Source organism: Oryzias latipes, chromosome 4 (genome assembly GCF_002234675.1).
Source record: "Oryzias latipes chromosome 4, ASM223467v1".
Taxonomy (NCBI): Eukaryota; Metazoa; Chordata; class Actinopteri; order Beloniformes; family Adrianichthyidae; genus Oryzias; species Oryzias latipes.
In genome coordinates, this window is record NC_019862.2 from 20873282 (window position 1) to 20888340 (window position 15059).

Genomic DNA, 15059 nt, shown 5'->3' on the forward strand with positions numbered 1-15059 from the left:
CCGCTTCCTACTAAGTCACCCGGTGGCTTTTCTGGTTTGGTTTACGGATGCTGAGGAGGCTCGCTGATACTCACTCTGTGAACTTCCACACGGGTCTGGACGGTTTTGTCGTTAGTTTTTAACCGCACACTTTAGACATTTTCATCCAACAGAGATGGCCCAGAGTTCCGAGTCCGCTAACGCCGGTTCCGCATTTAACGGAGCTCCCCAGAAGAAGAGGAACGTGGCTGTCATCACCGGCATCACCGGACAGGTACCCTCACTGAAGCTCTTTCTGTCGCTTTTTGAACCTGCTGAAGTGTCTAAATGCACAAATAATTGAGTAAAGTCGCTTTAAACTACATTGGTTATTAAACGCCGGCGCCTACAGACTCCACACCCTGTCACGCAGGTGTGTTGAACTCTGCAGGTGTTGTAAGCTGACTCCGAGGGGCAAAAGTTTAGCCAAGTTTCTGATCCTCTCTTAACCGGAGTGTGAGCTCAACAGGAAATGAAAATAAATGCATCACTCTGTTTGAAAAATGCAATGTCAGCGTCCCTCAGCTGATGGTTTTATAATGATTTATGATTGTTAAAGGAACTCATTGTATCCAGTTACACCTCATTCATTGACTGGGTCATTCATTGAGTACACGTTAGATGTTAAGTCATTGTTATTAAAACAATAACTTGTGCCTTTTGTTAGGATGGTTGGAAAGAATAATACATGGTTTTTGTGAGGGGGATATCTCATTTTCACTTTAAGTTGTTGAAAGTTTATTGTACATTTGTGCAGGAATGTATGCAGGGGCAAAAGCAACACAAAGTAAACAGTTCTAACATCTATTATTTAAAAAAAAATTCTGTCTGTATTTGTTAATTCAGCGCTTTGATAAGATTGATAATGTAACCTGAGATCAATTCTGTGGGAAGGGTGTTTCTCAAGTCTGACAAAAGAGAGTGTTCAATATCTATATCTGTCTATTTTCTAATCAGTTGGCAAATAATAAAAACCAATAAATGATCAGAAATGATTATTATTACACAAACTCTATATCTGATTCATATCTGGATACAGGAAAGCAGAGACCTGTCAGTGTTGATTAATCACTGTCAGTTTATGCAATAAAGATCCTGAAATCTCAAAATGAAAATCAGTTATTTGTAATAAAAGAAATAATGCTTCCTGCTGCCATCTATCTGTGTCAGTTTAGCACCAGAATTCCAATGAACTAGTCAGTATTAGAATTGGTTACTTCTGATGTTTAAAGAGGTCAATGAAATCAGAGTTGAGCAGTTAAACTCCCTACAATATTAACTTAAGTGCAACAGCATTACTGTGGATTTGTTCCAACTGTTGACCCAAGCTTGAATCAGCGCTTTGTAAAGTTCTTAGGAATTTTGTGTCAACCGATGTGACACATTTTCAAAGTCAACAGTATCGAGCGGAGACAAATGGTTTCCCAACCTTTCTGCTCCTTTTGTTTTGGCTGTGACGAGGTAACGGCCTTTGAAAGCGCTCTGGCAGCTCATCAGCCGTAGAGCCAGTCAAACTGGAAAACAGACAAGTTTCTCTTCTTTTTTTACATTTTTAATCTCCAAGTCAGAATATGACAAGCCCCTTTTTAACTGCTGTTCTGTCATTTTTCTTTGAGCATTAACCGATTCCTTGGATTGTACCTCTACTGAGACGACCGGGAGGTTTTGGCTTTCACAATTGCCACTTTTCCAGTTTTTATATCAGAAGATTTGATGATCCCAACAGGGGAGTGTCGGATAGTCTCTAAGGAACCGGTTAGTGCCACAAAACCTGCCACAAAGATCCTTTTTTTGAAATATTTTCTCTTTCCATCATCTTCAAACCACCTTGAGTTGTTGATTGAATTGGAAATATAGGACCTGTTCAAAATTCTTTTTTGGTTAAGTAAAATGATCTCAATCTGTAATACTGCCATCCGTAAATTGATATTAATTTTATAGAAAAATACAATAATTTCCTGACTATAAAGCGCACCTGATTATAAACCGCACCCATTCCATTTTTAAAGGCTAAACCATTTTGTACATTCATAAGCCGCATGTGCCCACATTGAAATGTGTTGTAGAATGAAGACGTGTATGTGTTGAAACCGTGCATGCTTGTGTAAAAAGGAGGGGAGAGCTCGTGCAGTGCAAGAGAGAGCGAGAGTGCGCAGCAGAAGTGTGTTGGGAGTGCGTGTTCACGTTTGATATACAGAGTGAAGGAGAACTGTAATAAAAGAAGGTTTCCCCCAGAAGAAGATGAATGATTCTTTATTAACCCACTCTGGAGGCTCTGAGGGTCCGAACAGGGAAGTGAACCCCGAAGGAAGATCCGCCTTCCGGAGAGGATCTCCCTGCAGTTTCCGACCACCCTCAGAAAGAAAAAAAGTAATCGCAGGAAAAGTTCAACACATGGGGGGGTAAACAGTGACACCGCAACTCCTGCTGCTTCTTCAAAGTGGTGATCAAAAATCCCACACTGTCACAGCTCTATTCCAAACAGTGCCTGTGACGCGGCAGTAACTCAGCAGCAATATGGTAGTAACAGCACTAACAGGGCTGTTTAAAAAAGCATACTGGTAAAAGTCACTGAGAGCAGCAGTAACTTATAGGTGCCTCTGCCCGGCACGCGCCTCCTGTGCACTGAAATCATGGAAGTCTTCTTCCTCAGTGTCTGATTGGAATAGTGTAAGATAGTCTTCGCCACACACACTCTCTAGGGCTGGGCGATATGGCCTAATCAAACGCAAGACAAATGTAACCCCATTTCTGGGATGAATAATAAATAAATGAACACACTCTTGGAACAAAGTCCCAGCTGTGTTTTGAGTCACACTTTGTAGTCTAGACTAAAAGGAGACAAACATTCATCTTGAGATTAGCACCATTTTCTAAAAGGTTAACAATACAGCTCATATCGGGGGTCTAAGGTTTTAATTAAATGAATAAACCCTGTCTTCTCCACGCTATATATGGAGACCATGTCTTTATGCAAAGCGACCGCTTCGGTGATTGTTCTCCACCGTGCCCCTTTCCTAGGGATGGGTACCGAGCCCCGGTATTGAACGAGCCCCTGGGCAACATTCTTCAAGACCGCAGTATCCGTAAGATCTGACCTCCGCGGTTCTGCTACCGGTACTGGAGAAGTCGCTTTTTTTTGTGTCCCACAAGATATGAACTAGAGCTGTTACGGTGTGGGATTTTCTTGCAGCGTTCTCCATGTCTGTGGCAGCAAACCCATACCAGTTCCAAACAACAGATGACTTTATTCCTTTCTTGGGAACAAACTTTCCACTCTCACTGGTAGCCATGCTGTCGCTTGCTGTTTCGTGTGTGCTATGATGTTGTTGTTTGCCGCTTGCCATACCGCCGTGTGAAACTAATGTACGGAAGCTCTGGGGAGCCAAAAATGAGCCATTACAGAAAAACTCGATTTAGTTATTTTTAAACATTTTTTATTTTTGTAACAAAAAATTCGAATTAATTAATTCAATCAATTTTTCACCCAGCCTAACTCTCTCAGTCTCTCCTTCATTGTAGCTTTTAGTGTCACTCTCATCCTGAGGATAATTCTCTCCTGAGCTTGCGCTGTCCTCTCTGTCACGTAGAAGACCGGCTTTTCCAAACCCGTTGGTGATGGTGGATTTTTTTCACACTGCTCTTAACGATTGCTTTTAACTTGAAAACTGCGTCATGTGCATTTCGTCTTGCATTTTCCGTGATGAGGGTCTGTTTGTGCCATTTATTCACAAAGTGGGAATTTACATTAAACTTGCGTCTTCCTCGACACATATACCGTATTCCCCCTGTCTCACTCTAACCCTTTCTGTTTAAAAAAAAATGCATTAAAAAAAGAAAATGCATAAAAGCGGTTGAAAGCGTGTGACAAAAGTAGCGGTTTATAATCCGGAAATCACAGGATGTAATTTTTGAGAAAAACTGGTTTAAAAAGGGGTTTTAGATGGAAATGTAAAAAATTAATTTGTATAAATGAATCATATATGGAAATATATGGAAATGTTGTGGAGTTTGTTGACCTTAAGTAAGCTAGCATTTTTATTATAGCAGATATTTTAGTTAATGGAATTTCCCATCTACGCCATTACATAACTTTTACTTTTCCTCATTCTTCATACTGTTGGACAGTCATGCAATACATTTCACTGCATATTATACTATGTATGTACAGTACAGACCAAAAGTTTGGACACACCTTTTCATTCAAAGAGTTTTTTTATTTTCATGGCTATAAAAACTGTAGATTCACACTGAAGGCATCAAAACTGTGAATTAACACACGTGGAATTATACACATAACAAAAAATTGTGAAACAACTGAAACAATGTCATATTGTAGTTTCTTCAAAGTAGCCACCTTTTGATTTGGTTACTGCTTTGCACACTCTTTGGCATTCTCTTGATGAGCTTCAAGAGGTAGTCACCTGAAATCTTTTTCACTTCACAGGTGTGCCCTGTCAGGTTTATTAACCCTTGTGCTATCCTATGACCCCCCACCCTTATATTGACATGTTCTCCCTACCATGACAAAGGTGGATAAAGGTGGAAAGATTTCATGTTATCCATGGACACCAGTGCGGTTCACAAATCATTGAAGAAAAAAGGTTCAGAGCACTGTCTAGTGGGTCTAGATGATCCTACTCCCAATGTCAAAGTGCCAAGGATAGCACAAGGGTTAAGTGTGATTTCTTGCCCTATAAATGGGGTTGGTGCCATTAGTTGTGTTGTGCAGAAGTCAGGTGGATACACAGCTGATAGTCCCACTGAATAAACTGTTAGAATGTGACAAATTACATTTGAATTTAAATTGGAAATAAATTGTGACATTGCAATCCCAAAACCCAGTTTTTTAGTGGCAGCAAGAGCAAAAGGAAAAGCAGAAAATTCATACTTCAAAAGAATGAAAGTATTTTACATAAACTAGGAAACCATACATTAAAATAAGACATATCAATATTTGTTTCAATAAAACATTTCTTAACACACAATAAAATGCTTTGTCAGCTCATTGGAAAGAACAGTTGTCCACATTTTAAACCCCAAAAGCAAAAGCTGTGGCTTGGTATCATCGACTACAATCGACTATAAAAAAAAAAAAAAGTTTCCTTCAATACCAAAATTTAATACCCAAGGAAATTCTGTTGTGTATTAGTGGACTACTCTAGATGATACAGTGGGGCAAAAAAGGATTTATTCAGCCACCAACTGTGCAAGTTCTCCCACTTAAAAAGAGGAGAGGGGCCTGTAATTTTCATCATAGGTATACCTCAACTATGAGAGACTAAATAAGAGAAAAAAATCCAGAAAATCACATTGTCTGATTTTTAAAGAATTAAATAAAGAGTGTGGGAGAACTTGCACAATTGGTAGCTGCCTAAATACTTTTTTACCCCACTGTAGATCATGCACCAAATTACTTAGTACTGCTTGAACTTTTATAAACTGTGTATACTGATAGGTTGTGATAGCATATTTTTTTCTTTCTGCTTGTTTCTATGTGTATTGGTTATCTGAAAAGCCTTTAAAAAGTTAATGATTTGAAAAACAAAGGTAAAAATAAAGGTAATCTGGTTTTTCTAAAATCAGAAGTTTCTGAGATAGTTTTACTTGAAAAAGAGCTTTCTATAGATATTGAAATAAGTCAAATTTGTCAACTGCACATTAATGAACACCTATTCAGCAGGGTTATAGCAGTAATTAGAATTTCCATCCATGTTCCCTAGACAGAATAAGATAAGAACATAACCAGACATTGGATAAGATCGATCACAATGAAAGCACATCAACAAGACAGTGCATTACTAATTGGTGTGAAATAGGGTTGGGCGATGTCCCTTATATTGGCCGTTGATGATGTTTGCTGTCAACCATCGGGATGGACGATGATATCGTCGTGGGGGGGCTATTTTTAATATTTCGGTCTTATATTATTGCTATTTGTTACTTTACTTTATTTATTTTATTTCCCAACTAATGACTCATCCGCGATTATCCAGTATAAACTGGGGGAAGTGACTTTAACAAAAAAAGTAACAAACAAACTAGAAAAGAAATGGTTCGCTCCTGCACTTTACTAGTCAAGTGGACCGGCGGAGCGCGGACTTACAGCTTTGTGTTTGAGCGGAAGGGGGGGTGGTGCTTTGTTACATGAGCGGTAGTATGTGGGAGATTTAGAACTGCGATCCGTTCCGAAGCTCTAGGGGAACAGGCTACCGAACTCAGAACCGGGTCTAAAAGAGTGTGTCTGAGCAGAGGATCGTGAGCACACACACAGCGCTTTGGGGCGGTGTAAGCTTCAAAGCAGAAAGGCCGCTCAGTCCTTAGAAATCGTTCAAACAATCACGTGGATTTCTGTTTCGAGTTGTGTCCCGACTAAATAAAGGCTGATGTTATTCCCACATGTTTACATGCAGCCAAAATGCAGATTGCAGCACCACCCAAAGCTAATGTTGTTAGCCCGTGTTAGCATACTGCTAATTCTGGCTTCTTTCCGGCTCCGTTTTTCAACAGAAAAAGCACTGACCACACGGATTAAAAATAAAACGATGAGCGAACAGGCGTTTCATAATAATCGTAACATTATTAAAAGCACGTTTAGAAGACCGTCTTGTATATTACCGAGCTGACATATCAATGTATAAAGCCACTCGGCAACATTGTTTTGTATTGAATTGTTACATTCAATAAAGTTCGAGAAAAAAATAGCCGCTCGGCGGAACTGATATCCGCTTCCGGTTTTTCAAACCCTACTGCGCATGTGCGAATGATTTATTCCGACCGAAAGTGTGAGCCATGTAAACGTTTTTTATCTTCTGAAAACATTTTTCTGGAACCATGTACACGGTTGGATTCTAATCCGACCATTGATCCGATCAAGATATTTTTCACATGTAACCGCGGCTTATGGCGTCCACTCGCAGAGTGGCGGGGGCGTGGCATCACGATGGTGTCTTTCCATCGGGATGTCACTCACCCATCACGATGAACAATGATATCGTCTATCGGCACAACCCTAGTGTGAAAATGAGGACATAAAGCTTTAGCCACAACTGCCCTTCTGGGTTGTGTTATAATACCATGAGCCCTTAGAACCAAAATGTTCATGCACATTTTCTACTACAGGCATGCTACGAGTGACAGGTCGTAGTGAACACTTATACAACAGGCAAGAATATGAACGCAGGAACGCATGAAAGCAGGTCAGACGCAGGTGCGCTGTACTGATTTTTTTATCCCCCCCCCCCCCCCCCCCCCAAATCCTACGGACTGTGCGAGTAGCCCATGCTGTTCGTGCGCTCTTTTTCTGCACCCTGACTCTTAGAAATTAGGAAATTAGACAATTGGTGTAGTTAGTGTGGGTATCTTATGGATGCATTTGCGTATCACCTAGACACATCGTGCATTTATGTGAGGTCAATAAGGGGTCAGTGCTCACAACTTGGTAAGGAATAGGGTGCTGCGTAAGGACACCGTACCACAGCATCACCTGTATGTCATATATGAGTACAACTTACATTTGCTGTACAAATACTTCACAATACAATTACCACATGCATGACAATTGTCCGTTCTATTTTCATGATGTCCTTTCTGTCATATACAGTACAGACCAAATATCTGGACGCACCTTGTCATTCAAAGAGTTTTCTTTATTCTCATGACTATGAAAATTGTAGATTCACACCGAAGCATTAAAACTATGAATTAACACATGTGGAATTATATACATAACAAAGAAGTGTGAAACAACTGAAAATATGTCATATTGTAGGTTCTTCATAGTAGCCACCTTTTGATTTGATCACTGCTTTGCACACTCTTTGCATTCTCTTGATGAGCTTCAAAAGGTAGTCACCTGAAATCTTTTTCACTTCACAGGTGTGCCCTGTCAGGTTTAATAAGTGTGATTTCTTGCCTTATAAATGGGGTTGGGACCATCAGTTGTGTTGTGCAGAAGTCGGGTGGATACACAGCTGATAGTCCTACTGAATAGACTGTTACAATTTGTATTATGGCAAGAAAGAAGCAGCTAAGTACAGAAAACCGAGTGGCCATCATTACTTTAAGAAATGAAGGTCAGAAAGTCCAAAAAATCAGGAAAACTTTGAAAGTGTCCCCAAGTGCAGTCACAAAACCCATCAAGTGCTACAAAGAAACTGGCTCACACGCGGACCGCCCCAGGAAAGGAAGACAAAGTATCAGCTCTGCTGCGGAGGATAAGTTCACCCGAGTCACCGGCCTCAGAAATCCCAGTTTAACAGCAGCTCAGATTAGAGAGCAGGTCAAGGGCACACAGAGTTCTAGCAGCAGACACATCTCTACAACAACTGTTAAAAGCAGACTTTGTGAATCCGGCCTTCATGGTAGAATATCTGCTAAAGATAGGCAACAAGCAGAAGAGACTTGTTTGGGCTAAAGAACACAAGGAATGAACATTAGACCAGTGGAAACCTGTGCTTTAGTCTGATGAGTCCAAATTTGAGATTTTTAGTTCCAACCACTGTGTCTTTGTGCGACACAGAAAAGGTGAACGGATGGACGCTACATGCCCGGTTCCCACCATGAAGCATGGAGGAGGAGGTGTGGTGGTGTTGGGGTGCTTTGCAGGTGACACTGTTTGGGATTTATTCAAAATTGAAGGCATACTGAACCACAGCATCTTGCAGCGGGATGCTATTCCATCCGGTTTGCGTTTAGTTGGACCATCATTTTTTATTAACACACCTCCGGGCTGTTAGGGCTATTTGACCCAGAAGGAGAGTGATGGGGTGCTGCGCCAGATGACCTGGCCTCCACAGTCACCGCACCTAAACCCAATCGAGATTGTTTGGGGTGAGCTGGACTTCATAGTCATAAAAATAGAAAACTCTTTGAATGAGAAGGTGTGTCCAAACCTTTGGTCTTTACTGTACCTGCGCTCCCCCCATAAGATGCGGCTGCTCAAAAAATCGCTCCTAAAAATCCTCTACTTGTTTCAATATAGTAGTGTCTACTATTATAGTACTAGTGTTTACATATATAGTAGTGTGTAGATAAATACCAGTGTGCATATGCAGGGGAATACTCTTTCTGCTAGAAGATTTGTACTAGTGCAGGCAAAAAGTTCAGGAATAATTCTTTACTTAAAGCAAAATAGATTTTTCCTGTATCAAGATCTGAACAGGCAACCATAGGAAGTTTTATAAAAGTATGTGCTTTAGATGTCTGGGGTACACCTGCCCCCACTTGCATATGCTCATTTTTATTGTCCCTTTAGTGTTTCCTTGATTGCCAGAAAGTTGTTGAGATCCTCTTTTTTTGTTATAGAGGGGGAACCACTTTTTGTGACAGTTGTCAAACCTGTTTCTTTGCAACATAGGTGAAGCTGGCTTTTTTTGGGTAGTCATTCAAGGGTGGGTGGTGGTGTGATGGGGTGTAGAGGAGCCTTATGTGACGGAGGCAGAGCCTGCTTTTTATAACAGAATTAAGGTCATCACAGTTGGATGTGTAGCTGGTTTCTTTTTGTGATCGAGGCAAACCCCTCTTTTTGTGACTTGCCATGGAGGCGGAGACGATAATTGTTGTCAATACCTTCTGATGGATAAGAGTATTAAATGGTTTAAACCAAAAAAGAATACATGACTAGACCATACTGTTTCGGAGACACTGAAAAAAATATATACTGGTGAGATCAAAACAAATAGTTCTCAATATTTGTGGTTTAAATGGAGCTGTCAAATAATTAGACTCTGTGGTAGAGTTCTGGTTTCACATGTAAATTGCATTCCAGTAAAAAAGCTAAGCGTTAATTGAGGTGACAGGCATGCATCTGGATACGCCATCTCAGAAATCCCTCACTGATCCTCAGGAGCCCCTCTGATGCCATAAAATACATTCATGCTAACTACTGTTCATAAATTTCACAGCGGCGTGCTTCTCATTCTGAATATTGTTGACCCATGTCTCAGTGAAGGTTCTGTGGAGAAATGGTGTGAGTTATAGAAGACCACCTGAGAGCCAAGGCATAGCCGCAAACCAGAGTGGGGGCTCTGGCCGTGGTTCTGTTTTATGGGTAAGGGTTACAAAGAGGACAGGTTCACCCCATCTGTTCCATGGCAGAACCTTACCTCGGCTCTGAGTTGCAGGTTTCTTTCTTTATTTTTGTGGAAGAAAGAAAACAGTTTATTGCATTAAAGCTTCTCTTAGATGTTTATTTTACCAGCATCTTTCCTTCCTCAAGTACCTTTTGATGCTGTTTCATCTACGCCTAACTTTTTTGAACAGACTTCAATGTTAGCAGGACTGCTGAGGGCCAGATAAAACATCATAAAACTAAGAATCCGTGCACACGTCTCCCCTTTACTCATAATAGTTGCTGATAGCTCCTTATAGGAGTCGCTCCTACTCAAACAGAAATCTGTCAGCTCTTGTTTATACAGGAAAAGAGACACAAGTTCAAGTGTAGTAACATAAAATAAGTTCCCTGACTCAGCAGGTTGGAGAAGAACAGTTGCTCATGAATCAAAGGCAATAGTGACTTAAATGAATGCCTTTTTGTCTTTTTTGATTAAAAATATTGTATGTTTTTAGACATTATAAATGAAATTTTAAAGAGTGGAGTCTTACGGCCTCATGTCCCAGAAAACCCCCCCCAGTGACGGACGAATCTGATGATATTAAGCAGTTGCTTGATTTCGGGCTGGAGGAAGTTAGGCCGTCAAGATCCAGCACAGACAGATCTGAAACGTGCTCGAGGAGATGAACCGCTGCAGGCTCTGAATGATAACAATGTCAAGAGGATGGAGATTGTCAAAAAATGAACAGATGACCAGGAGCAGAACTCCAGGAATAACGACGTGATTATCAGCGGATGGCGGTCACACTGTGACTGCCAGGAACGGTGAAGAATCCGACGAGCAGGAGACGGGCTCAGAGGAGAACAGGTGGAAGAGTTCTTAAAGTCCAAAGGAATTTCTCTGGACACAAACAATTTTGAAATCTGCCGACCGCTCGCCATGCAGGAGAAGAGAGACTGACAAACCAGCGATCCTCTTAAAGTTTGTTAATCGGAAACACAAAGCAGCTTTATTGAAAAAAGGAAGAAATCTGAAAGGGACCAACGTTTTGTGAATGACAACCTCAGTAAATGGAATGCCGACATCGCCAGAAGAGCACGTTATTTAAGAAAGCTGGGACAAATTTAAGGCACTTGGATAAGGGACTGCAAGATTTACGCTAATCTAAATGGATCCCCTGAGCAAGCCATTAACAGTTTTCTGACAAATGTATCATACAAACTATTTTATCAATCCAGACTTTTAAAGCTGTATGACCTTGTTGATTTTTACAGTGGTCAAATCTGTACAGAGATAGTGGGGAAAATCATTACCATTCAATATTCAAAAACAGTTCTTAGAAAATGATGGAGGCTACAAACTGAGGGGATGTAGGAACTTCAAGATCAAGTTTCTGGATTTAATGAAATTGTTTTCTGATGATAATGCGTATTACATATCTGATACATGATGTGTGATTCACCTTACTGTTTACTGAAATCACAAATTAATGTTTTCTGAAGATAATCAATAAGCACTTGATTTTGTTACTTGGAAAAAAATGCCTTTATGCATTTCATTATTTCTGTAAATCCATGTGATCGAATATTGTATTATCTACAATTTATAAGGAAATAAGCCAAATCATTTAATCAATCAAAAAATTGGAAGTGGTAGTTTTTTTCTTAAATTAATTTTAAAGAATGAACCTTTAAGCAACAAAGCTTTTTGAAGGAGCTCACCATCTCCACTATTAGCTTTGCCTGGCTTTTAGTTCAGATGTTAAGGATTTGTGAAAAGTGCTCTGCCAAATGTGTGCAAGTTTTCCTCTGCAGTTTACCAGTTAAACCAGAAGTGAACAAACCTGCACTTATGCAAAGTTTATGGCAGCTCTTTGTTTCTGTAACTGTAGACATGGTTTCAGAAGTCATTCATTTGTGTAGAGAGGTACGTAACTAAAGATCTTAACAGTCCTGCTTTTCAGAATTCACCAGTGAAACCACCCTGGCTCGAATGACTTGTCATGCCTCACTGCTGTTGACTATAATCAAGACAATAAAGAGAGCAAAATCTTGAATGTGCTCACGATCTAAAATGCTGTAAGGATTTCTCGTTTTAATAAGAATATTTGATGAAAATCTCTTTATGTATTTTCTGTCTTTTTCTCTCTTTTACACTCTGGTTTTGACTCTATTATATAAAAAAAAAACCTCTTGATACCATGACATATGCTGAGTCATTACTTTCACAAACAAATTATTTGTAAATAAAAAGTCTTCTGTTCATGCAAAACTTTGCTTTCCTGATTTTTGCCTTAAGCAAGAAAATTGAAGGTGCGGAAGTATACTTCAGGAGCAATTTAGAGAGCTTAAAAGATTTAAAGGATTTAATCGTGAAAACTGTTAAACATAAAAAACAAGATTATAGAAGCAAAAAACAAAATGGTAAGCACGAATCTTCTGAAATGGCTCCATGTTTTCAAACCATAGTGGAGTAAAAAGCGCAGTGTGTTCAGAAAATTCAATGTCTTGAGGTACATTCAGAAGGATCAGTTATAAGTTTTAATAAAATACCCCAAAAAGTAGAAATAAAAAAAAGAAGGAAAGTGCAATTAAAAGCTGCTTGCTAAACTTTTTCATGCCGCACTGCCTTCCATTATTTATTTTTTTGGGCAGGGAACTTGCTGGAGTCATATGCATCTATATTTTTTAATTCAATAAATGAAATTATTGTAATAAATATCAAAAGAAGAGTCACACAAGTGTCATCTTAACTCAAGTAAAAGGCAAATATTTGACCTTTTGCATAACTTTCATTTGAGTAACATTTACTTAGAGATGTTTAAGAGGCTGCCCTCAAGTGGCAGAAAAAAGCTACGGTAAATTGTGCAGCCAGTTGAGTGGGTGCAGAAAATCTCCTACTCAATCCTAAAATCTGCTTGATTCTGCCGTTTCTTGTTTCCACACAGCAGCCCAACGTTCCCACAAAGCACAGTGTCCGTGTTTGCATGTTGTGATCTGTGATGGCAGCTTCATCGAGCCTAATTGCAGACCAACGCTGAGCTTGGCAGCTTCTGCCTGCGGTCTAAAGAAAACACATTAAAGTGAATTATTTGTGACAGACAATGAGAAAAGCAGGCACGCTCCCTGTGTGTACATTTGGCTTAAAAAGACTTAAAAAGCCCTTTACTAGACATTCTTCCTTCATGCTGGCGAAGTGTAATCGGGACATGATGACGGTGTAATGAAATGATAATGATAATACAACAAAACCTTCATGTTTTAACTTCTCTATTTCTCCAGCAGAGGGCACTAACTTCACATTTTTATTCTGTGTCTTTATGGTTTAACCACTAATTGGTGTATCAAAAAGGCCTTCTTCTATCCCCTCAGACAGTAAAGTAAACGTTTTTGGGGTCTTATTTCATTTTTTGACAAAATAAACAATTCAGCTAATTAAACTTCATATTTAAAAAAAAATAAATAAAGAAAATTTCCTTTTTTAACTTTAACCTGTGTGTTTTGAAATGTAAAACTATCAAGTTATTGAATAGGGGGATTAGTGTAATCTTTATGTGTAGAAACGTAAAAGAAGGATTTAATTGTAAAAACCAATGTGTGCACGCTCCCACAGACACAGGTCCACAAACCGAAACCCATACAGTCTCCAAATGAGACCACCTGATGATGTGATGATTATAATGGTGGGAATGTTGATTGGAGCTAATGATGGCAGTCAGAATGCTGTGCTGATGAGCAAACTTTAGTGACATTTTTAATGGACTGACATAAACATTGGTTTATTTTTTTTTTTTGTCCAACTTGATTTTAATAACATTGTTATTCCAGTTTTTGAACTTTAGTCTTGTGTAGTTTGATCATGTTCTTTTTCGAAATCCTAGAGTTTTTCCCTAAAATCTCTTAAAGCACCTTTACTTAAAGGTCTTTGCTTTGTGAACTGCGTACATTTTTTTGTTTGTGTTTGTTCATGAACAGATTTCCACTAAATCTTCAATAGTTTGTGCCACATAAGACCGCAATAATTTGCCAGTTGCTGAATCCTTTTTGTTTTTTTACTTATAAAGCTTCTTACAAAAAATGTGCTACCTCCTCACTCTTACTCGGCTCCTGTTTACTCCTCCCCGGGGTCATGTTTTGTCTTATTTATAAAATCACTAGCAGTCGTGTTTGAGATGGTAACCTCCTCCCTCAAAGTTCACCTTCCTCACCCAGCTCCCTCTATATGAGCTCAGGGTGAGGAGATGGGTTTCTGTCATATAGTCTAAATGAGTCTTCAGGGAGTTTGGGATGTGGCACAGAGCTGCCAGGTTAGCATAATGTGTTTATGTGTCTGCTCCGCTCTTCCCAGTAAGCGCCCAGCTCCCCATAACAGGAAACAGCGGGGTGAGGGCAGGGTTTACAGGCTAATATGGCCTTAAAAGAGCCTCTTGTTGGAAAACAGAGCTGCAGCTCTTCAGGCTTGTTTTCCAAATTGGTCTGGCATGGAACGCTTTGACCCTGGCACAGGGGCAGGAAAACATGACACCGGCCGGGAGCGGATGGTTGAGGGGCGGCCAGTGCCCATCTCCAGCGCCGAAACAGGTCGGGCATCTGGGCCAACTTGCTGCCAAAATGGTCAACCTGAAGAATTTTGGAAAAAGCAGAAATTATTATACTGTTACCAATGAAAATTCTTAATTTGCTTTTTCAAAAAAGTCTTTCCAATCCAGGCTTAAGTTTGCTCTAAAGTTAGGTTTCCTTTGCTTCTAAGTGTTTCAGACTGTTGCTCTGCATCTACATCCAACACTTCTCAATTCATCTAGCTTTTCTTTTTGTTTACTTTGCGATAGAAACATTATACACATTTGAAAACCTCTTAAACCACAGACTCACTGGGCATTCTTGAAGGCTTAAACGTGAGTTTAACCCATGGTGTTCACACTGGACAAACTGGGAGCAGCTTCATTTTTTCAAATTGTCCACCACCTACAGTCATAAGAGGCTTGGT

The 15059-nt window shown here is 39.8% G+C and overlaps 1 protein-coding gene across 1 annotated transcript in view; it reads left to right on the top strand.

The window, feature by feature from the left end:
- gmds (GDP-mannose 4,6-dehydratase) overlaps positions 1 to 15059 on the top strand; it is a 176341-nt gene continuing 161282 nt past the window's right edge. Inside the window, exon 1 of the mRNA XM_023954387.1 lies at positions 1 to 253. Within this exon, the coding sequence (XP_023810155.1) occupies positions 155 to 253 (99 nt within the window). The 5' untranslated portion in view covers positions 1 to 154. The remainder of the gene's footprint in view (positions 254 to 15059) is intronic.